Source organism: Lepisosteus oculatus, chromosome 10, assembly GCF_040954835.1.
Source record: "Lepisosteus oculatus isolate fLepOcu1 chromosome 10, fLepOcu1.hap2, whole genome shotgun sequence".
Taxonomy (NCBI): domain Eukaryota; kingdom Metazoa; phylum Chordata; class Actinopteri; order Semionotiformes; family Lepisosteidae; genus Lepisosteus; species Lepisosteus oculatus.
In genome coordinates, this window is record NC_090705.1 from 34,064,583 (window position 1) to 34,086,921 (window position 22,339).

At 38.5% G+C, this 22,339-nt stretch overlaps 1 protein-coding gene across 4 annotated transcripts in view; it reads left to right on the forward strand.

The window, feature by feature from the left end:
• The window catches only part of trappc9 (trafficking protein particle complex subunit 9), a 665,954-nt gene that overhangs the window by 6,567 nt on the left and 637,048 nt on the right, over positions 1–22,339 (forward strand). For 3 of the 4 annotated variants that reach the window (XM_015357321.2, XM_006635851.3, XM_069195140.1), the window contains exons 3-7: positions 3,126–3,271; positions 5,184–5,309; positions 10,431–10,457; positions 13,389–13,510; positions 19,758–19,883. In XM_015357321.2, coding sequence (XP_015212807.2) covers positions 3,126–3,271; positions 5,184–5,309; positions 10,431–10,457; positions 13,389–13,510; positions 19,758–19,883 — 547 coding nt within the window. The remainder of the gene's footprint in view (positions 1–3,125; positions 3,272–5,183; positions 5,310–10,430; positions 10,458–13,388; positions 13,511–19,757; positions 19,884–22,339) is intronic. The other variant, XM_015357322.2, reaches the window with a different exon arrangement.

Here is a 22,339-nt window from a genome sequence, read left to right on the forward strand (position 1 = left end):
GAATGGAGGTAGAAAGTTATTTTTTAATTCCAGGTACAAGGCTGGAGAAGGGATTCATTTGGCCCTGTAAGATGTTCCAAATTTATGACCATCACAATGCCTGTTGTTGGGAATGTGAGCAGTATGCAACTACTCGTTCCTTGCTTCTTCTGTGAACTTTGCGTATTTTTCAGCATCATGTTCTTTTGTATCTTACAAGATTGGCTTTCCCCTTGCCAAAATCCAAATCGAATGCCCAGATGTGCAAAGCTGATGAAAATGTTGATCTTGAAAACAGTTTGGAATGTGCTAATAATATTGTAAATCACGATAATAGTATGTATAAACATTGCATTATTAGATAATGGTAGTATTTCTGCAGCTTTAACTTCAGTTGTCTTCAAACCTCTTGATACACAACTGTAAAATGGTTTATATATAAAGATTATTATATTTTGTAATATATATATTTTAGTTTATTGGGTCTTTTTAGGGGATGACACTTAACCTTCTGTTGCACTGAGCTTCCAAAAACAAAGAGGTCTTGCATGATGGTCCTGTATTCTGTAGAAAATGAGTACTTTTGCCTCATTAGGTCTTCAGAAATGTGCTTCTGCTTCCTTTTTAAATCCAGCTCCTAAGATAGTGCCATTTGTACTTGGAAGGCCTGCACTCTCCTGTCCTTGTTTTCACGGAGCATTCATTCTGGGTCACCCTAGCCCAGTTGGAAGTCTTTGGATGTTCTGGTAAAGTGGAAAATGAAAACCTGGCAAGCTGCAAAAATCCCTGCTACACTTCAGAGTGATTTTAAAGTAATTTTAAGGATGGCTGAATGTTTACCAGTGACCACACAAGTTGTGATGCCTTGCAAAAGTATTCACACTCTTCCCATGTTGTGAAATTCCATTATTATGCATACTGTACACTTAATGTGTTAAAGAGAAGGCACTGAAATGTGTGTATTGCATAAGTATTGAGACCCTAAACTCAATATTGGGTGGAAGCATCTTTGGCAGTCATTACAGCCACAATTATTCAATAATTGAATATTACTTTACCGACTACACTCTGGCTTAAGATAGTTTTTGCTCATTCTTCTTGGGAGCTTTGCTCAAGCTTTCTCAAGTTGCTTGAACATCAGTTCATTAAGTCTTACATCGATTCTCTATAGGATTCAAGTCGGAAACTTGAATGTCATTGAGTGACCCAGTTTAATTCTTATTCTGAAACCACTCCAGTGTGGCTTTGGCCTGATGCTTCCAGGTTATTGTTCTGGTCAAAGGTGACTTTGATTCGGTTTTAGCAGGTTTTCCCCTTAAGATTTGCCTGCCTTTGCTCTTGTTTATATTGCCATCAGTCTTGAGCTCCCCACTCCTGCTGATGAGAAGCAAAACTCATAATGCTGCCACAGTGCTTAATGTTAGGAGTAGTTTTGGCTGAGCAATGCAACATGTTGGGTTTGCATCAGATGTAAGACTTTGCATGTAGGCACAAAAGTTTGAATTTTGTCTTTCCTGTCCACAAACGCTTTTGCCACAGGTTTGCAGTATCACTTAACTGCTTTGTTGCAAACCTTATGTGGGATGTGGAGTTCTTTTCAGGGTGTGTTGAGAGAGATCACTCCAAATACAATTTCTTGCATTAGGAGTTTCTTTTCACATACCTCTGCTTGCTCTCCATGAGACACACAGGCACACAGATGGGGTCAGAGCGCAGGGTCAGCCATTTAAACGGCGTCCCTGGAGCAGTTGGGGTTAAGGGCCTTGCTCAGGGGCCCAACGGAGTAGGATTCCTCTGCCAGCTGTGGGATTTGAACCGGCAGCCTTCCAGCCACAGGCGCAGATCCTTAGCCACAGTGCCACTGCTCTGCCTGGTGTTGGATTGAGAGCCAAATGTAGCCACTGCCTGTATGCCTTCCACTTCTTAATGAATGACTTCATAAGAGAGAGAAAGGGTCTTTGAATTTTCTATGCCCTTCTACTTGTGCATATATCCTATTTTTGCCCTTATTTTGAAAGCTCTCATGGTTGAGTCTTTGCTTTACATTCACTACTTAACTTGAAGACCTTACAGTGATAGGTGTATAAACCTCTTTTATTGCACACAGAGACAGACAAAAGCCACCCAACTAATCATTGCTTAAGGTAATTTGACCCTAGTTTAATTTTGCTACAGTAAAACATTTCAATACATATGTAACCACGACCTTTCTGTTTTTTCTTTCCTACTAATGATGTTTACTTATTTTCTGCTTTGGAAGTAAGGAGTAGGCTGTGTATATAACAAATATTAGCTGCAACTTCAGTGTCTTGACTGCAGGTTTTAAAATAAAAATGTGAAAGCAGTGTCTGAATATTCTTGCAAGGCAAAGAACTCCATATCAGGTTTCATTCTAGAACTTTAAAATTAGTACTGTGTGCAGTTCTCTTTTCCCGTGCACTTAAAACATTTTCTTGAGAAATCGGCTCAGATACAATTAACCCTATCTCAATAAATGTTAACCGGTTTTGTGTCCTAACTTGAAATAAGTAATGTAATTTAACTGACAATATTATACTTAGCAGCTGTGGAATTACCTCATTACAGTAAATTAATTCCATTTAATAAAGCATTAATTTAAGTTTTTATTCCCAGACCCAATTTTAATCTAAAAAACAGCTATACCCTTTTTCAAGAAATGATTTTCGATTTGAATCCCCAGTTTAAACGCATCTAATTATTATTCATGTCAGTAAGTACGTTAGAATCCAGCACAAGTGCTATCAGACCAGACTCGCTATGCCAGTTTTGCTCACTACTACTCGAAATGGAGGTAGAGGTGGCATTTCTTTTTTTAAGAGATACCCTGAACAGTCTCCGAGGGGCTCCCTGAATCACCTTTTGCACACCCCTACTCTAAATTATAACTCGCATTGGAAAGGTTTATGGGTTACAAACATTTGGCCTCTCTAGCACATTCGGTAGTTATTAACTTGCTCCTCCAGCTGTTTCTTGAAAGAAGCCTTGCTATTGGCTTCGAAAACATGGCTTGGGTAGCTACAGGTTATCGGAAAGGTTGTTGTCTACTAGGTAGAGTCATGCAAGTGCAGGTTCTCTGCCAATTTTAATTTTAATTCCCCAATTTGTAACCCTCTCTTTCTCAATAGGCACTACAAGAAACGCTGCCAGGGGCGAATGCGAAAGCACGTTGGGGACCTGTGCTTGCAGGCTGGAATGCTTCAGGATGCTCTGGTCCATTATCACATGGCTGTGGAGCTCTTGCGCTCTGTTAATGATTTCTTGTGGCTGGGAGGTAAGTGTCTGCGCATGATTTATGAGCGCTGGTAGCAGCCTCCAGGGGGTTTCATAAAGAAGTTATGTGCACAGAATTGTCACTTCTGTCATCTTGATCTTTACGGGATACCCTGCACCAGCTGCCACATGGTGGTAACTTTTCAAGTGCATTGCATTTGATTTCTTCGTGGCTCGAGGTCCATGATGGACAGCCAGCCACGTCTGATTCAGCCTGCTGCCCTTATCAAGGAGAAGCTGTTTCCTTGTCTGATGCATGGCAGCTGTTTTCATCTTTGGTGCATGGTCGTTCTTAACCCATTCAACAGCAAAACCTCGATTTCTGCTTATTAAACAAAACGTGGTTTGCAAGTAGTTTAGATTTATGGCCAAAGCTCAGAAACCACAGAAGAGATTCATTTAATATTTTCCAGCTTTACGCATTTTTTGAGAAATTGTGCCAGGAATTTTGTGGTATTTTCCTTGCTAGTAGTTGTCAGATTGATGGTTATCTCTTTGTCCGGTAGGCAAGTGCACTTGTGTTTCCACAGATGCATAATGTTCATATATCAATCAGTTCATTCTTTGTAAACATCCAATATTATGTAAAAAACACATGCTTCAATTTGAGCTTAGAGTTTCTTGAGAAGGTGTATGACAGTACTATTAATCTCAATCAGTTCAGTATCCTTCCAAAACATAGACATGTTGTACTCATAGGCATAGGCATAAATTTGTTACATTTGACTCCAGTGTAGAAATTAGCTTGTGGGGTGTTTTTATCATATTTTATCATATCGGTATCTGAAGAATACGTTATAATGTAGAATTATCTTAAATGTTGAAAGATGTATACAAGGTGATTGGGGAAAAAAAAAGCGTTTCAAGTTTATATTGCTTTATTTTTATAAAAATAAATCAGATAGCTTTGTAAATAAAATATTGATATAGTATCGAGCAGTAGAGCGGTGGAGAAGTTTGTGTTCTAGACTCAGACTGTAACATTGTGGGTTCAAGTGAAACACTGCTATTCTACCCTAGAGCAAGTTGCTTCAGTTTCTTCCAGTAACACACCTGTGTGAAAGGGAGCAAATGTCAGTTGCTTTGGAAGAAAGCATCAGCTCAATACATGCACTGTGAATGTAGAAGAATAGATTGAACATGATCTTTGATGGTTATGCATATTGCAGTTTTTTTAATGTGTAATCGATTTGTCTTTGTGATGCACCCACCAAATGTGGTATCGCCAGTTCCCTGTATGTCTCTGTATGTTCCCATATTAACGACCTCGACAGTCACGCAGGGAGAACGAGGATTTGCACACAGGCTCCTCTTGAGCCTGCTCAGCCCTTGAGCTGTTCAGCTGTGCCGCCAGCGCAGCAGAGACGTGTGGCATGTATCTCATGATGTCACTGCAAGCCTCAAGGCACTTCGAAAGGCACTGCAGAGCAGAGGTCATTGTTTCACTGGGAGTCGAGAGCCTTACTAACCCCAGCCCTGTTCCTGGTTGTGAACATATGACTCATGAACTTTTGAGCTTGTGAAGTGTCGATCTTGAAAACCTCCTACACTTGACACGAGCGCCTTTCCAGTCAGTGTCTTCATATCGCCTTATTTTGAGAGATTGCTGTATGCTCCTTGAAAGGAGCTTCTAACCAGCCATTGCATAATTCAACATAAATTGATGACACTGTGGAAAATTGTAAAAAAATCTTCCCGTTAAACGAATATATTAAATGAGGAAACTCTTGCCGAAATTAAAGATTGATCAATGCTTCGAACGAACTAAGATAAAATAAAACGGTTCATTTGTCGTTGGTGAAGCTCTCAGCCGCAAACCTGAGACCACCGGAATAGTATTTTCTCAGCAGTGGGTCCATTCCTTTTTTTTTTTCCTTTCCTTGTGTGTGACTTGCTGCTGTTTCTTCTCTCAGCTGCTCTGGAAGGCCTGTGCTCTGCTTCCGTCATCTACCACTACCCTGGGGGAACAGCAGGCAAGGCCGGGGGCCGGAAGCCCAGTCTTTCCCAGCCGTCTGACGCGGGGAAGAGACATCGGCCAGGTAAGACCCTCCCTCTGCTTTGTGGAATAATAATAATAATAATAATAATTGCTTACACTTATATAGCGCTTTTCTGGACACTCCATTCAAAGCGCTTTACAGGTAATGGTGTGTAGCCCCCACCTGGATGATGCGACGGCAGCCATAGTACGCCCAGTACGCTCATCAGCTATCAGTGGGGAGGAGAGCAGAGTGATGAAGCCAGTTCATAGATTAGAAGGCCATGACTGGTAAAAACCAATGAGAAGTTTGGCCAGGACACTGGTATAACACCAGTACTCTTTTCAATAAACTCTGGGACTTTTAATGACTATAGAGAGTCAGGACCTCGGATTTACGTCTCATCTGAAGTTGGCGCCTTTTTACAGTATGGTGTCCCTGTCACTACACTGGAGCATTAGGACCCACATGGACCGCAGGGTGAGCACCCCCTAGTGGACCCACTAACACCGCTTCCAGCAGCAACCTTAGCTTTCCCAGGAGGTCTCCCCTCCAGGTACTGACCAGGCTCACACCTGCTGAGCTTCACTGGGTTGCCAGTTGTGAATTGCAGGGTGACATGGCTGCTGGCGTGGTATGGCTATAGGCTTTCATCCGAGACACGCATATCGCAGGGAACATTGAGTAGCGAATGGGCAATTTTAACTTTACCTTTTTAATTTTTTTACATTGTTCCCTGTTTTCCCTTTCGGTATCTTCCCAGTTTTGTAATGACGCTTTTAATTGTATTTGTATCAAGGAAAAGGGGGATTAAAATCACTGAAAGCAACTCAATTTGGAAAGTTGCTTTTCATCCCGAATGGTCCCAAAGCTGTTTGTATTGGAACCCGTGACCTCACCCTAGAGGTGTCGCACATGCCTAGGTGACCAACACCAGCCAAGGAGCCCCACTGCACAGGAGAGTGAGAAGCTGCACCACACGTTGACGTAAGAGGGAAGATGAGGTAGTTCAGACTGAGCAAGTTTTAAATGGCATTCAGCCAGAACACCAGGGCTAATGGGTCTTCCCTTACCAATAATACCATGGGACTCAGGACACTGGTTTACTCTGTTTAACTTTCCGAGGATGTAATAATGTAATTCCTACAGCAAAGTATCCAACTTTGCCACACAGGGATTTGGGGTTTTTAACAATATTGCCCAGAGAAGAAAAAGAAAAGGAGGAGAAAGGGGAGAAATTTTAAAAATTTCGTCCAGAGGAGGAAAAAAGAAAAGCCATTTATTTGAGCATTAATTACCACAGGGAACTGGTTTTCCTTGGGGGTCTACCATTCCAGTACTGACCTGGCCCAGCCCAGACAGTTTTAGGCAAGAATGATTGTTGTCCCATATTAGAAAACAAGTAATAATTGTTGAGATCAGGGACTTACCATCTCAATTAATTGTTTTATTAAAAAATGCAGAAATCAAAACAGTCAATTGGCACCTCATGTAATAGATTTAAGTGATGTGCTTAAAAGGTTAAGTGTATCTAAAAATGCACTAAAAGTGCACAGTTGTTTTTTTAAATTGCGGAAAGGATGTAGCAAAGAGAGGTAAAATATAATATTTAGCTGTTGTTGTAAAGATAATTAGTTGCTAGATTCCCAAATGTCCACAAAAATGCAACAACAATTAACTGGTTAACTGGTTGTTAAACAAAATTCTCATCCAATCTTAGGTAAAGATTTGATAATATAAATGAAATAATCCACAACATGTTTATAACATTAACAGTATGTTTCCAAATGGTCTTGTGGGATATAGATCTTAAACTATCAGAAGCACATCTCCTAAAGAATTATATGTGTGGTTAATTTAACACTTAAAAATGCACTTATGGTAAAAGATGCATTTTAGCTTAACAAAATATTTTCTAAAATGAGACTTAATAGTGTATATAGTATTGTGAGTTTCATAGCTGTTTCAAATCTTTGACCATCTTAAGTAATTATGTACAAGATATTGTCTTCTGAAGTATATTTGTTCTGAAAATAAGTGGAGTGTAAGTTATTTACCTCTGAATTTTTATGTTTAATGATATTTGAGTGCACATAATTATGGGTCTTTTTGTGTGTGTTTGTGTTCGCTTTGTTTTTGGATAAACACTTTAACTGCTGTACACGATAATGGGATTGAATGACGAGTCCGCCCCAGGGTTACAGAATCCTTGAACATCGGCCTCATGGTGTAAATAAATACCAGCCAACACTGCCACCTTCAGGAGCTATAATAAAATTCATCCATCCATTTTTCCTTTCCTGCTTTTTCCCGATCAGGGGTTGCGGCAGTCGTAAAAAAATCAGTTGTTTTTCCTTAAGATACATCATGGTCATGGATAAAGATTTGAATAATAGCTTTATGAAAAGGTACAAATTTAACACTTGAATATGCAAGTAATGGATTATGGAGAAAGCTGCATATTAGCTTAAAAAGTAATGGGTTTCTAAAATGAGATTTTACGGTCTTCTGAAGAATTCATACTTCTGAAAATAGGCGCAGTCTTTTTAACCCACTTTTGTATGTCTTTTCAACTTGTAATATATTTAATGAGTGTATATTTGCACAGCTTCAAAGATGTTACAAACGCTTTGTGTCTAGTTCAAATTATTATGTTGTGTCCTGGAACAAAAAAAGAGTTGATTTAAATGTTAACTGTCTCGTCTTGTTAAACCTTTTACTTCTGATTTTACTTTGCAACTAAACTACCTGAATGAACAACTGTAGAACTGATAAGTTGTACGATACTTGTCAAATCACACTCAATGGTATATAACTTGAAAATGGACATTTTTGCAGTATATTTTTAATGATTTCCAACCCAGAGAAGATGTCTGATGTATGGTTTAAATGTCTGTGCTGGTTATACTGTTGTCTTTGCCAGTTTTGCTTTGCCTTTGCTAAGGTTACTGGTCATCACTTAGAATTCCCCCCTCTCACAAGACAAAACTGTCAGAATAATATCAATGTTTCTGTGTGTTATTGAATTAACGTCATTCTATTGCTAGAAATATACCATATTTACATTAACATCATTCACATTGAGGCGTTTATGATGCTCTTAAATATAATAATGTTCCCTTCTTTGGAAAAATATCCAAAATCAGAAGCTCCTCTCATTCAGCTTTGTTTCCAGTAAGGCGCTTTCCAGACTAAGGACATGAGCAATATCACAATCTGGAAAATCGAGCTGTTTAGTATATGGTATCTAATATATGAGTAACTACAGGTTCTTCTTCCTAATGGGTATCTGATTGTCGTCTTGTGTTAGAACAGAAGATGTCCTTTGTTGTGGCAATGGTATAATAGTTCATTACAATGCTATTAATGCAAGCATAGTTTCTGGTCAGCTATGACAAAAGGAGTGTTGTAAGTTGCACCTTGTTAAAAAAGTATGCATATTGAGCATTAAAAGAAACGTATCCCTTACAACTGCACAGATTCTCAAACATATGGAACATTACAGTTTTCTGTAGCAGGTGCACTGCCATATGAAACAGAAATGATATGGTGAAATTCATTATGCTGATTAAGTTTTGTCATTGACAAGGCTGGTATACAAGGGGTCTGCTATGAGAGTCACTGGGCAGAAGAGTGTGTGGCCACTTTTGAAAGCAATACAAGCTGTGCAAATGTGACTCTGGTGCACACTCTGTCAGGCTCACTGAAGTCTATCTGCTCACTGATGAGGGACAGATATGTGCCTATTTACTGGTCTCTGAAACCAAAATGCCACACATTATCGCTGCTCATCTCACAAATGTTAACTGTTGAGAAGGACATTCATGGCATACAGTGGTGTGAAAAAGTGTTTGCCTCCTTCCTGATTTCAGGGCCATGTAGGTTTGGATTTTTTTCCCTTAATAATAAAAACCTTCATTTAAAAACTGCATTTTTTGTTAACTTGTGTTATCTTTGTCTAATATTTCAATTTGTTTGATGATCTGAAACATTTCAGTGTGACAAACATGCAAAAAAAAAAGAAATCAGGAAGGGGGCAAACACTTTTTCACACCACTGTATTTGTAACGCAGTGAGCAGCTTGAGGTCATGCGTTGTCCTGCTGGAATGTGGTTGCGTCAGGGTTAGCGGTCAATAGGTAAAGCACAGGAGGTCTCAATACTCGACAATATGAGAAGTAGAGTCTTTGACTAGACGCTTCTGTCCAGACCGCCATGCTTGGCTCTTCCCATTGACTGATCTTTACACACAATGAGTGAATCTTTCTGCATGTCTTTGCCAGACTCCCTAACGCCTGTCAGGCTGGTCTTTGCAAAACCTTGATTTATTACTAAGGAGAACTTGGCTCCACCGCTAGCAAGCCCATCTGAGGTGTTGCTCCATCATAAAACATCTTCTTTCTTTGTTTTCAGCAGGCCTGACATTCATCAGGTTAAATCTCCTTATCTAAATCCAATAACTCCCTCGCGAATAATATGATTTAGTGTTTGTGCAAGTCACTCAAGTGTATCACTGTCAATCACGAATCCTAAGTAAAATGATGTCAAAAACCTATTTAATTTTTGTAAAACAATACATGGCCTGCATCGAGTATTAACTTTCTTTAGATTCTTAGTAGGATGAGAACATGTCTATAGAGTAGTTTATATTCCAGTAACCTTTGCAGACGTGGTTGTCTATTTGGGGCTTTTTGAACATTTGAAATTTAATTTCAATATATAGAGACAGTTTGATGTGATTTTTGTAGTTGGCCTTTGGTACAGTAAGTTTCGATCTCTATTTTTGGTGCATTTTAATCATCTCTTGAAGGTACATAGCAGGCAGCACAAGTGCAGTCCAGGTTAAAATATGATAAAAGCATCTAAGACAGAACGTCACGTTTCTATTTTTGAGGTATACTATAAAGAAATCAATCCTTTTGTTTCCAATTAATAGATTGGAAATGAAACATACACAGCATGCTAGAAGGAATAGCAATTTTATTCACGTTATTTGTTGGTGTGATATAGTCCATCTTTAACAGGAGAAAGCAGTTTCTTCCAAAAAGGATAATTAGCTTTTGACTTGACTAAGATTGTTTTTGATATTCTCCATCTTTGAAATAATTGGATTAATGATCAATATGCCTGAATTAACTGCACTTTGTGCCAATGAGTGAAACTGCATTCTTTCTCTCTGTAGGAGCTCAGGAAGTTCTCATTGATCCAGGTATAGTACCATCAAATTGCTGCTTTAGTTGCCTGTCTTTGCTTGTTTCTTGATGTGCGTATAGTGATGTGCTCCTTACAATCTAGTCTGTCTTCCTAGTTACTAACTGTATGAGTAAAGCTTGTTTTAGCCCATGAGTATAGTGCATATTAATCTCTGGTTTCCGATTCTGTACTTCTGTGAGTCTTGCATGTTACGTTCAACTTTTGTTACATTTTTTGTAACCTGATAATGTGTAGACTTCTAGCGTATATATTCTTCTCTTTCCAGGAATTTTGTTATGCTTTTTTTTATTTTGTTTATTCTACTCTCCTAATAACTTTGTACACAAGCCCCAGAAACGTTATTTCTGAATCTGTAGAAAATATGTTTTCGGATTTATGCCAGATGTACAAAATATACCTGATTTATATAAAACCTTTTTTTTAAGTTTATTACCCAAACAGTACAGCAACCATTTGTTTCCAGTATGACTTGTGATTATTACACAAAGAGAACTGAGGATGGCAGTGTTGTAAATGAAATAAGGGGACAGTACAGCATGACTAAATGGATGACTTCAAGAGCTGCTGTGTCTGAAAAAGGTATCTTATGACTGCAAGTATATTTGCACGAAGCAGTTTGATAATGAGTAAACTAAAGATGTAACTTGGCACTCATCATGGGAAAGCACACAGTATGCCAGTGTATATCATTTTCCTCCATGGAGTAAGTTTTAAAACAGTGCTGTCAGTGATCGTAACCGGCCTGAGCTAATGACTGCTGCAGCCCTGCTTTGGATTCTGTATTTATAGTTATATGGGGGCAATCGGTATACCCACATTGTTATACTGTGGAGTGTTTGGAAATCTGTGGTTCTTTTATATCTTCTGTTAAGCCCCGTTGTTTTGTTCTGCTATCTCAACTTAAGAATTTGTGCTTAACTGTGGTAGAATACAGTACATTGCATGATAGGGCAATGCAGTCTGAATTATTGTTTACTCAGGCTTAGTTTGTTCTGCAGCTGTCCCTAAACCGATTCAATCTTTTAATTTGCTGGTTTTTACGTAGTTCTAAAATGAAGTAGGTGTTTTTTTTTTTAAATACGAGGAGGCAGGAGAAAAGCATCTTAGCTTGCACTGAATAAGCAAATGAGGAAATTGGGGAAATATTGTGTTCACGTATTCCAAGTTTCCTTCTGCTGAGGGTGGGTTTTCATGGTAGGTGAGTTCATTTGTTCTGTTAGTTTATCAGTTTGTGAGTGATATACTACCAGGCAATACCTAGATTTGGAAATTAATACAAAGCTTTTGCTCTATTAAACCTTTATTTAAGAAAAGAATATTGAATCCCCTGTGAATTGATTTTATCTCTGTTGTGTTTTTTGAATGAAACTGGCGTTATGGGCTCAATAGCAAAGAAAAGGTGGGAAAGAAACTTTAAGAATTTAAGGTAATTTAAGAATAGATGATCCGTTATTGGATATATGTTTTGTTACTAAGATTGGGAACCTTTTTTATAACACTTTAAGGTTTAGAAGCCCAACCAACGGTAAATAAAGTTGTTCATGTATTATAGCACACAACAACAAAAAAGTTTAGCTTGGTTGACAGGGATCGTTCTTCAACTTTCTAGGTAATGGATAGTGCATCTCGCTCTATGATAGCTCTCCTGTCAGCTCGTTATAGATTGTAATCATTCATTGAGACATATTGATACAGTTTGAAGTACTACTTTTTTGATCCTGTTAAAATTCTGAGGAAGAAATCAATAGGTATTTAAGGGCAGTCCCATTATTAAAACAGCCAGTGAATCCCAAAAGCTTAGCTAAGCTTTTTTTTTTTGTTTGGTGCCAAGGCTGGATTATTACCTTTGGAAAATCAATACTTTAGTATGTTAATCGTGAATGCACATGTTTTGGGATAGAAGCAGTGGTTATTGGATTTGTAGGATTCAGAATGATCTAAAAAATTATGTTTTCCGACGTCGCAGATGGGTTTTACAAAATGTTTCCATTATTTTAAAATTATTTCACTCTTGCATTTAAATTTTTAATCATATACTTGTGCAAAGCTTTCAGGTATATACGTTTCCCAGAGGATCCTCATTTATCAAGTCCACAATAATTCATTAAGAATTGTATGTGGCTATTTTTGTTGTTTATTTTGTTACCATCTCTCTGAAGTAGCAGAATCTTTGATGTTCTTTCTCAAGATTTGATACTTTGATTCATAGTTTTTTTTAAGTATTCTGATCAGTCCATATCAGCAAAAGAAAGATAAAAAATGTTGGTTCCTTCTTCTTCTAGGCTTTCTTTTTGAGATTAATCAGACAGAGCAGGTTTTATTTATTGCAGGATTTTTTTTATCGTGTTTTACATATGCAAAGGACCAAACTGTTATTCGCTGAAAAGTCTACTTGAAAAATAAGAGTTTGGTGTTTTTCTTTAAATGCTTTTGCAACAAATGCTAAATGTTTACTGTAAGTGATATTTTTTCACCTGTTGGGTAAGATGAAAGGCATGAATGCACGCATGTTTACATTTTTTATTTCTATTTAAGACCTCTTTCTGTCCAGGTGATTCCTTGCATGACAGTAAATGTCCTTGTGTGAACATGGCTACATATGTAAAATATTTCTTTTACATTTGCAGTAACACATGACATTTGAAACCTTTGTGGTGATTTAAGTGTTGAATTGTTTCACACATTTGTTGACTGCTTGTAGTCTTGCCTAATTGTATTGTGTGCATGCAATCTTCAAGATGCATGTCTAAGGCCTTTTCTGTCAAAATGATCTTACATGGGCTCTTCCCATGTAAGTGGTTTGTGATTTATTCCTTTTTTTTTCCTAAATCCTAAATCCTGAAAAGAGGATGGCAGGGGGAACTCGGCGTGGTTTTCTACAGGAGTCTGCGGGGATTAATTTCATTCTCGCTTTGTGCAAGTCCAGGTGCCCTGACCACCAATGGCATCAGTGCCGACACCAGCAGTGAGATTGGACGAGCCAAGAACTGCCTGAGCCCAGAAGACATCATCGACAAATACAAGGAGGCCATCTCTTACTATGGCAAGGTACTGAGCCTTTATACACCTTGGTATAAATGGGGAAAAATGAAAGGATCACACTGCGGGTCCTTCAGTGTAGGAACCAGTGCAAGATTGTTTTTAGAAAGGGATAAATTACTTAAGGCTTGGTAGCGTACTTGAAAAGCACACTGTAATCGTGCATATATTATTTGCACTATTACAAGAATATTATACTACATCTATGAAAAGCTTTGGTTCGATTGGGTGACTAAGAATGAAACGAATATTTTTCTTTGGGGAGTGAACCAGTGTTACTTCTGGATTCAGGTCGTTGTTGAAGGTTAAAATGCATTTCATAACCCCTACTTTCCTTTCATTATATTCTGCTCCTGTTCATTGCCTTAAGAGCCTTCAAAGGGATGTTTATCCATTTTTATTAAAAAAGCAAGCATTTAATAGCTTTGTAATCAGAATTGATCTCCCATGGGTTTCTGTGTACAACTCTGAAGTTGACTTAGACAAATGGTGCAAGATAAGACTTTTATTTTATTTATTATCTACAGTAAATGTGCACTGTTATATTAGGTACATAAATAAAACCATTATTAATGATAGGAGATAACTGGGGACTCGGAGTCTGAGGTAGAAGGTGTTGTCTTTAAAATTGGGGTGCAGAGATGATAAGATCAGCTTTTCCCCTTCCCAGTTATTTTCTAAGAACAGGCTACAGGTAATGTCTGAACATTTAGTCACAGTGTTTTTTTTTCTTTGTGCTATAAATAAACATTCCAAAAAATAGTCACTTTATAAACTTGTCTACTTTGTAAGGATAAAAAAGAAGAAATTAGAGACACAGCCCTGCCCTTCTATGCCGGATTAGAAACAGCTTTAAGAGCCTAAGCATTGCTCAGAGCTGTGCTCCGATAATAGTCCACAGGTGTTGGAGATGATTGGTGCTCATAGCTCACCAGAGGGCTCTCTTTCCTTTAGGTCATAAACTCACAGACAGGGCAGACTTACATTTCCAGCAGTTTGAGCCACTTCAGACTTTATTTAGCAGTACTTTGAGCATTTTACTTTTCACTTGTCTGTGCTGATTTATTCACTACTAGGAGACCAGAACAGTCTTGTCTTCCTACAAGTTTCTAAAGCTAATAAATAGTCAAAAAAAGGATCCGCGCCATGTTTCCCTGATTTATTTGGCCCTTCATTTAGGATCAAAAGAAGAGTCCTCAAAAGGCAGAAAAAAGGTTTGTGCCCTTTTTTTCTGGTCAATCATGGGAAAAAGTGGTGTAGATATGCATGTTGTTGTTTATAACAGTGCACGGTTGCACTCCGACAGATTGCTGTGCCTCGTATATGATTGATATAGTTAAAAGCTGAAACGAAATGTTGAACAATGAGAAGACATCTACTTCAGTCTCTCGCCATGATGGAAAAAACTGTAGAACATTAATTGCCTTCTTTACATGCAGCTCTCATGCTGCCTCTTTCACCTCTAACTAGTTCATGCCATATCAAATTACACCCCTGATACAAGGGCCAATTTAGATAGTGATTGGATTTAATTAGGAATACAATTTTTTGTGTTTCAGGCCTTGTCTGGCAATGCTATTGATTGTGATAAGTTGATTAAGCATTTCGGTTGGATCTAAACAGACTAATATGGATCTTGATCTCTTCAGAAGCTCAGTTTTCCTCTTACCTCGAAGCGAGTTTAATTTTACAGTCTTTATTGTAAAATCAGCACAAGTATTGGGATCTGAAATTAAGGCCAAAGCTTTTTTGCATTTACAGGGCTGCCCTGTTCTAATGTGGTTGTTGGGATTCATAACTGGGAGACTGTTTTCCATTATAACATAATCTGTGCTTCTGAATTATTTACACCGCCCACAATCCCAGTTATTACCGTCGATGTAGATGTTAGAGGATAAGCAAGGCTGGGCCTGGCAGTCCAGGGATGGGAGACCTCTGAGGAGAACCAGGTGGCTGCTGTATGTGGTGGTGTTGGACCAGTAGGTGGTGTTGTAGGAGTTGCAATCCTCTGGCTGAGACGTTAAACTGGCACTAGGACTGCGTGTCCGTTAAAGATCTCATGGCACTATTCATAAGGCAGGAGTTATCCGTAGTGTCCTCATTCCACTGGCATACCTTAGTTTCCTACTTAAATCAATTGTCATTTCAACCGACTATATGATCTGCTGTATAGTGAGGCAGCTGGCCCATAATAGATGACTAGCATCACTTCTATCTGTGATCTTTTTAGTTTTAATAACATCTGTGAGCAACAGTATTTTGTATAACTCAGTGCTACTGTGTAGGTTGTTTTCTTGTAAGAAAACAACAGCAAGATAAAACCAGTGTTGGAGGGTTTTCTTGACTTTTTTGAGTATCTTTGACAGGTTAGACACTCCTTTCTGATGTTTTTGCTGTGCGCAAATGCCTAGTTCAAGCCTACATAGTCATGCTAATTGCTTTCTCAGTCTGACTAGAGGATGAGGAGCTTCTGTATTTAAAATGAAAACTCTCTTTAGCGTTCTGGTCACAGTAGGGGCATCTAGTTCTCATCATTTCTGAAGTTCTTAATTTGCAAGTCTTCGTTAATTTGCGATTGCTGCAGCGCTATTAGTCTTAAAAGGTGAAGAACATTTTAAATTGCCATGCCCTTGCGTTTAAGTTAACTGTTAAGGTTAATATTAGCAAGTTTAATATACCTCGGATTAAAATGTTGTGTTTTACCACAGTAGTCTGTGCAGTGCAAAAAAAATAAATGCATTAATAGGCTTGCTCCTTTTCAACTAAAACTCATGACATTTGTACCAGTTGGAAGATTCAAGCTGTAAGCTGCTGTAAATACATCCAAAAACTTTTAATTATGACTCATTTTTCATCTGCAAGAAAAGAACAGTGCCTCCTAACTTTCCCTCATAAACCCAGTTAATGGCATCCCTCTGCTGAGAGCATCACAGCCAGCCTGTCCTTGCTTGAGAAATGGATTGATCTGTTGAGTGCTTGTTAAATATCAATACCCCTGTTCGCAGTAAGACGTAGACTCCCTGTTGGTGTTCCTGCAGAAACCAAAGAAAATGGACTAGTTCATCATCTTCACTTCGGCACTTTTTTTCCTACTTCTAGGAGTCCTCTTTAAAGCCTCCTGCCTGAAGAGTCCTTCTTTGTTCCATCTTAACAGTATAGATTTTGCAAAATATATACACCTTTATTTGTAATCAGCCATGGGAGTTTAATCTTTTCTTCAATCTCATCAGCAAGTGTTTCATTTTAAAAGTTTCTGACTATCTCCAATATTTGAGCCCAGTTATATTGAGGGACAGGGCCTTAGCCAGCCACCATATCGCCCTGCAACTCACAACTCATTGATTTTAATCCCCCTTTTCCTTGATACAAATACAATTAAAAGCGTCATTACAAAACTGGGAGCATAACGAAAGGGAAAATGGGGAACAATGTAAAAAAAAAAAGGCAAAGTTAAAATTGCCCATTCGCTACTCAATGTTCCCTGCGATATGTGTGTCTCGGGTGAAAGCCTATAGCCATACCACGCCAGCAGCCACGTCACCCTGCAATTCACCACCGGCAACCCACTGAAGCTCAGCAGGTGTGAGCCTGGTCAGTACCTGGATGGGAGACCTCCTGGGAAAGCTAAGGTTGTTGCTGGAAGAGGTGTTAGTGGGGCCAGCAGGGGGTGCTCACCCTGCGGTCCGTGTGGGTCTTAAAGTCCCAGTATAATGACGGAGATGTCTAACCCTGGTGTCCTGGCTGAATTTACCATTTGTCCTTACCAATCATAATAATCCCCATCTATGAATTGGCTTCATTACTCTGTTTTCCTCCCCACTGATAGCTGATGTGTGGTGAGCGTTCTGGCGCACTATGGCTGCCGTCACATCATCCAGGTGGGGGCTGCACATTGGTGGTGGTGGAGGGGAGTCCCCATTACCTCTAAAGCGCTTTGAGTGGAGTGTTCAGAAGTGTAAGCAATTATTACTATTATAAATACTAAAACAGGTCTGCAATGAGGAGCAGTAGTTAACTTTCTGGACTCCTAACCGGTGTCGTGGGTTCAGTTCACAGCTGGTGACTCGGCTGTACCCCTGTCCAATGTAGTTTGCAATATTTCTCTAGCAAAACCAGCTGTATAAATATAAATACTAAGATCTGTATGTAAAAATAGGTTTAGCTGTGTAGATCACTTGGGATAAACATTCAATTAATAATAATAATTAGTTGGCAAAAGCTTGCAATGACTCATTGTAATCGTGCTTTTAATCTTTGCAGTCATGTTTTCCTCTTTAATTCACATTATTACTTTTGTTCTGTCCTTGCAGCCTGCTATCAGGCTTTCTCTATTTAAAAGATGAAAGACTAGGATTTTAGAAGTAACAAAATCAAATTCGCTAATTAGTAATGATGAAAAGTTGCTGCATCTATTCATGTTTTTTCCCTTTAATAAATTTAGCTTTGATGCCTACACATTTGACAAATGTGAAGCATACATCATTAGTTTTTTAATCCTTTGAGAAATGTGTTATTGCTTCTAACAGAAGAATTTAAGAGGTTAAAAACAAGAGCAAGACATTTGACTGTAGTTTTTGGATAATTGTGCCATGAAACTTTTTAAACTCCATTTCAGAGGATCCCAGGACACCAGTTTGAAATTCTTTGAATGTAGCTGGAACATCCACATTTTGTATTGTACACAAAACCATAATATACTCCATAGTACTCTATTTGTGTTGGAAAAATTAAGGGATTCACATAGTGTTGGAGTAATATGTCTGTGTTTTATGCCTCCACACCAACCAAGTCCCACTGTTTGCTTTGTATGTGTTTCTAGAAGTAGAAATATTTTAGAAAATGCAGTCAGCAAAGCTTTAATACATGAATTGTTACAACCAAATTTGTCTTTTTTCCAGTAATAAAATTAGGGAAGAAGGCTTGTCCTCCTACATCTGTTCAGTAGCTGAGTTTCACAGTAAGAGGATAACTGTTCCTTAAGGATGCAGATCCAAGCTGAATGTGAACAGCATGCTGCATTTACAAACCAACTAAATAAACGCAAGAGACTGCTCATGATTTTTCCAATTAGGCAGTGGTATATGTTTTCAGTACTGAAATATGCTGAGACGTATCTGCCATATTCCTAAATAATTGCCGATCCCCAGGGGAACATAAGAAATGAAAACACACTCTAATTATGTGCGATACAGAATTTCCTGTAATTACAAATAACAATTGTTTTCTGATTGGTATCCTAAAGCCACAATCCTTCAGCCCTTGAGATAAACTTGTCCCCAGTTGGCAGCAATTAAGTGAAATAGCTTGTGTATTTTATCCACTGTTGTTCGATAACAAGCCCTTCAACTGAGAGCACAGACATTGCCATAACAACAGAATTTTTAACACTTGTGAAATTCGCACCAAGCACTAAAACTTTTGCTTCTTGTACGGCCTCATTTGGATGTGGGTGAAAATGATCATCTTTGGCGATTTCTACAGCAAGCAATTGAAGTACCTGAAACGTATCAAGCTCCTGCACTTGACAGTTTATTTTTTCTTTCGCTGGGTGTTTTCTGTGAAGAAGTTCAGTTTGTGGAGTTCTGAGCAATAGTATTCGCAATGACTTGATTCTCTCTGAGGAAAAATAAAGAACCACTTCAGCAGTGCTGTTGATAGCCTCATCTTCTTGACTTTGGACCTGTGCATCTTTTCATCCATGTCTGATGTCAACTTTACAGTCTGACCTCAGGAATGCTAGTAAATTGTAATGAATGTCCACCGTCAAATTTGAGTTTCCTTTTATTGCCCCAAAAAATAATTCTGTATTCACAAGAATTTCCTGTGTCTTGGTAAAAATGTCGGTGTTTTTTTATCTTCCTGATTCCACTTTTTTTAGTGTAATCAATAAGTTATTATTTACTTTGGTCATATCATAATTAGCAAATGGTTTGTATTACATTTAATTTTGTACCTTTTGCCAAATGATTTAAAGGTTTGAATAGAGACTATAATGCTCTGCAAAATACTTAACATTGCCATCACAGGCCTGATTAATCCTGCTTGCATAATTTATTTTTTGTGATCATTTTGCTGGTGGTTCTTTGAGTTTAGTTTTTTTTTTGCTGCAAAGTTACACTTTTAAAAACTGTCTTCGGTTACTCAGCTTCTTAAAAACCTTTATTTATTTTTTTGCTGAACACCGTAACAAATTGCTATTTCCGTTGTGCACTCAAGAGTGCTGAATTTGCCTAAGGCTGTGCACTTTCTTTTATAGTATAAGAATGCCGGTGTGATTGAACTGGAGGCGTGTGTGAAGGCAGTCAGAGTCCTGGCGATCCAGAAGAGAGCCATGGAGGCATCAGAATTCCTTCAGAATGCAGTCTACATCAACCTCGGCCAGGTAATCTTCTCTCGCCAGATGCAGAGAGTCAGTATATCCTGTGATTGTCACTTAAATCACACTCTCTGAGCTGTTTCCAAAAACGATGGAAGAAATGCAGTTTCCTCGAGAATCATTAAAACGATACCGAATTCCGAAAGCAGGGAAGACCCTAACTGACTTATTTCCCAATGCTTTAAGTTTTGTATATTTCTTTATGCGTGTGCTTTGGGACTTCTGATGGAGACCTGCGTGGTTTGTTGATCAGAGGAGGTCTCTGGGCTTCTGTGTGTTAATTCAGAAAAGGTGCTGAAACAGTGCCAGTTGGTGTGGTGTCAAGAGTTTGTGCTGGGTTATTTTTGGATTTCTGTGTAGGAGTGTTCCTCAGTGGAAACACGCTTTGCTCTAGACTCCCCTCTGCTCCTGTGTTTCACTGGCACCTAACCTGCAGCTTCTTAAAGCATCCATTTGCCTTCCCCATTTTGTTCAATTTTGCTGGGCTCCCCCTGTTGAGAGACTGATTAAAAATAGCCCCTAGTAAATTTGTTGCTGGGAAAAGGGAACAGGACTCTTGATTCTGATCAGTTTCCTAATCTAATTAAGTTAATGCATTTGTGGTTTCAGTTTCAGAATATCTCTGAAATATTTTAAGTGGACTGTATTTATATTTCAAGTATGCTTTTAACTGGTTACACAGTATTGAAAATTGTGATTAACTTAGTGAACTGTTCTTATAATATTTAGCTCGTATAATGCATATTCATAGGTAGTTTACTTTTCTAGGAGCAATAGCTGTTACTATACACAACACAATGGGACAACTGGTTTTCTGCTAGAGAATACTGTTACAAATATATTAATATATTATTATATAATATTATTATATTATAATATACAAATGGTAGACCTTGTATTCAAAGATTCAATGCAGATGTTGAAAAGTCTGTCAACCCAGATCAATTAAAAAAATTAGAAGTCGTTTCATTCAACTATCTCTGTTGTTTCAAGGCAGTGATGGAGGATGTTCAGCCCAAAACAAGTGTGCCTTTAAGACAGTTAAATTATGTTCTGTGCTTTAATGACTAATTGAAATCTGAAGTAGAAAAAAAGAAGAGGTTTGGAATCAAGCTGAAAAAATATTTCTTAACTTAATGTTAAAGGCTAAACAATATTTGTCACACAGCAAGGACAATCCCATGAAAGAATGAGTATTGCAACACATGATTCTATTTAACAGCAAGTAATAACACACAGTATACTTTGAATATAATTAAGGAAAATAAGTGTAATTTAGTAAAAATTGTTACTTGTACATTACATGTAACTGCCTTTTTTCCCCACTGTACACTATTACCATACTATATACTGTATAGGCTACTTCTGTTTAATTTTGACTGTACACATTTTCTGATTTCAGTATCTTTCATCTCTTCATTTGAAGCAAAACTTGTTGACACGTTACATATGCCTCATTACCACACTGTTGTAATATTGAATAAAATTGGTGAATTGCCGTATCGATCTACACATTTATGCATGTTGTACTAATTAAATGAGTGGCATACGGTTGGTTTAATGATTGGCTTAATAAATGGCTTTACTTGATTCTGTATGGCCATGTGTGTGCTGGAGAGGTAAATACTGGTTAAAGTCAAGAACGATTCCATGCTATAACAATAACAGAACATTCAGTTCCTGGTCTTCATTTAGTTCATGCCAGGTTTAGCTCTTTTGTGTTTTAGCCAGAAATGTGAACTGAATTTTTTGCAAGATGTTGGTTGTAAAGGCAGAAGGGTGGCACACTGGTTTGTAACGCTGAGGCCCTGGGTTCAGTTCTGGCATTGGCATGGGTGTCCTCTGGGTGCTCCCGTTTCCTCATGCAGTTGAAAGTCATGCCAGTGGGTTAATTGGCTTCTGGAAAAATTAGCCCCGGGTGTGAGTGGGGTTCTGTATGTGCCCTGCGATGGACTGATGGGCTGACGTCCCATCCAGAGTGTATCCTGCCTTGTGCCCATTGCTAGCCAGGATAGGCTCCATGAGGACCAAACCTTTTCTTCAAAGGTTTTCAGACAACGAAATGCGTAAGTGCATGCCGTCAAAGGTGGCACCAAGGTTTTGAGATGAAACGGCAACATCTTTGATATAACCAGGTCTCATATTCAAAAACTAAACATGAAGTTAAAACGTTATGTAACCTAGGTGAAGGTTATGTTGTGGCTTTCCGAGTGGCTCAAACAATGAAGGTGCTCGCTCAGAATGCAGGCATCTGTTTTGAGCATGAGACATGTCATTATGCCAGCAGTGACCTGGTCTTCCTTAATAGGCAGAGTTGCTGTCAGTGCAGGGTGGATGTAAGTAGGCCAGGATCTGTCATTTGGTGAAGCAGTGACGCTTGCAATGATGCCATTGAGAGATTACATCTCCGCTAAGGAACTTCGGAGCTTGCTTACATCATAAAAGAAAGATTGATTCTGGTA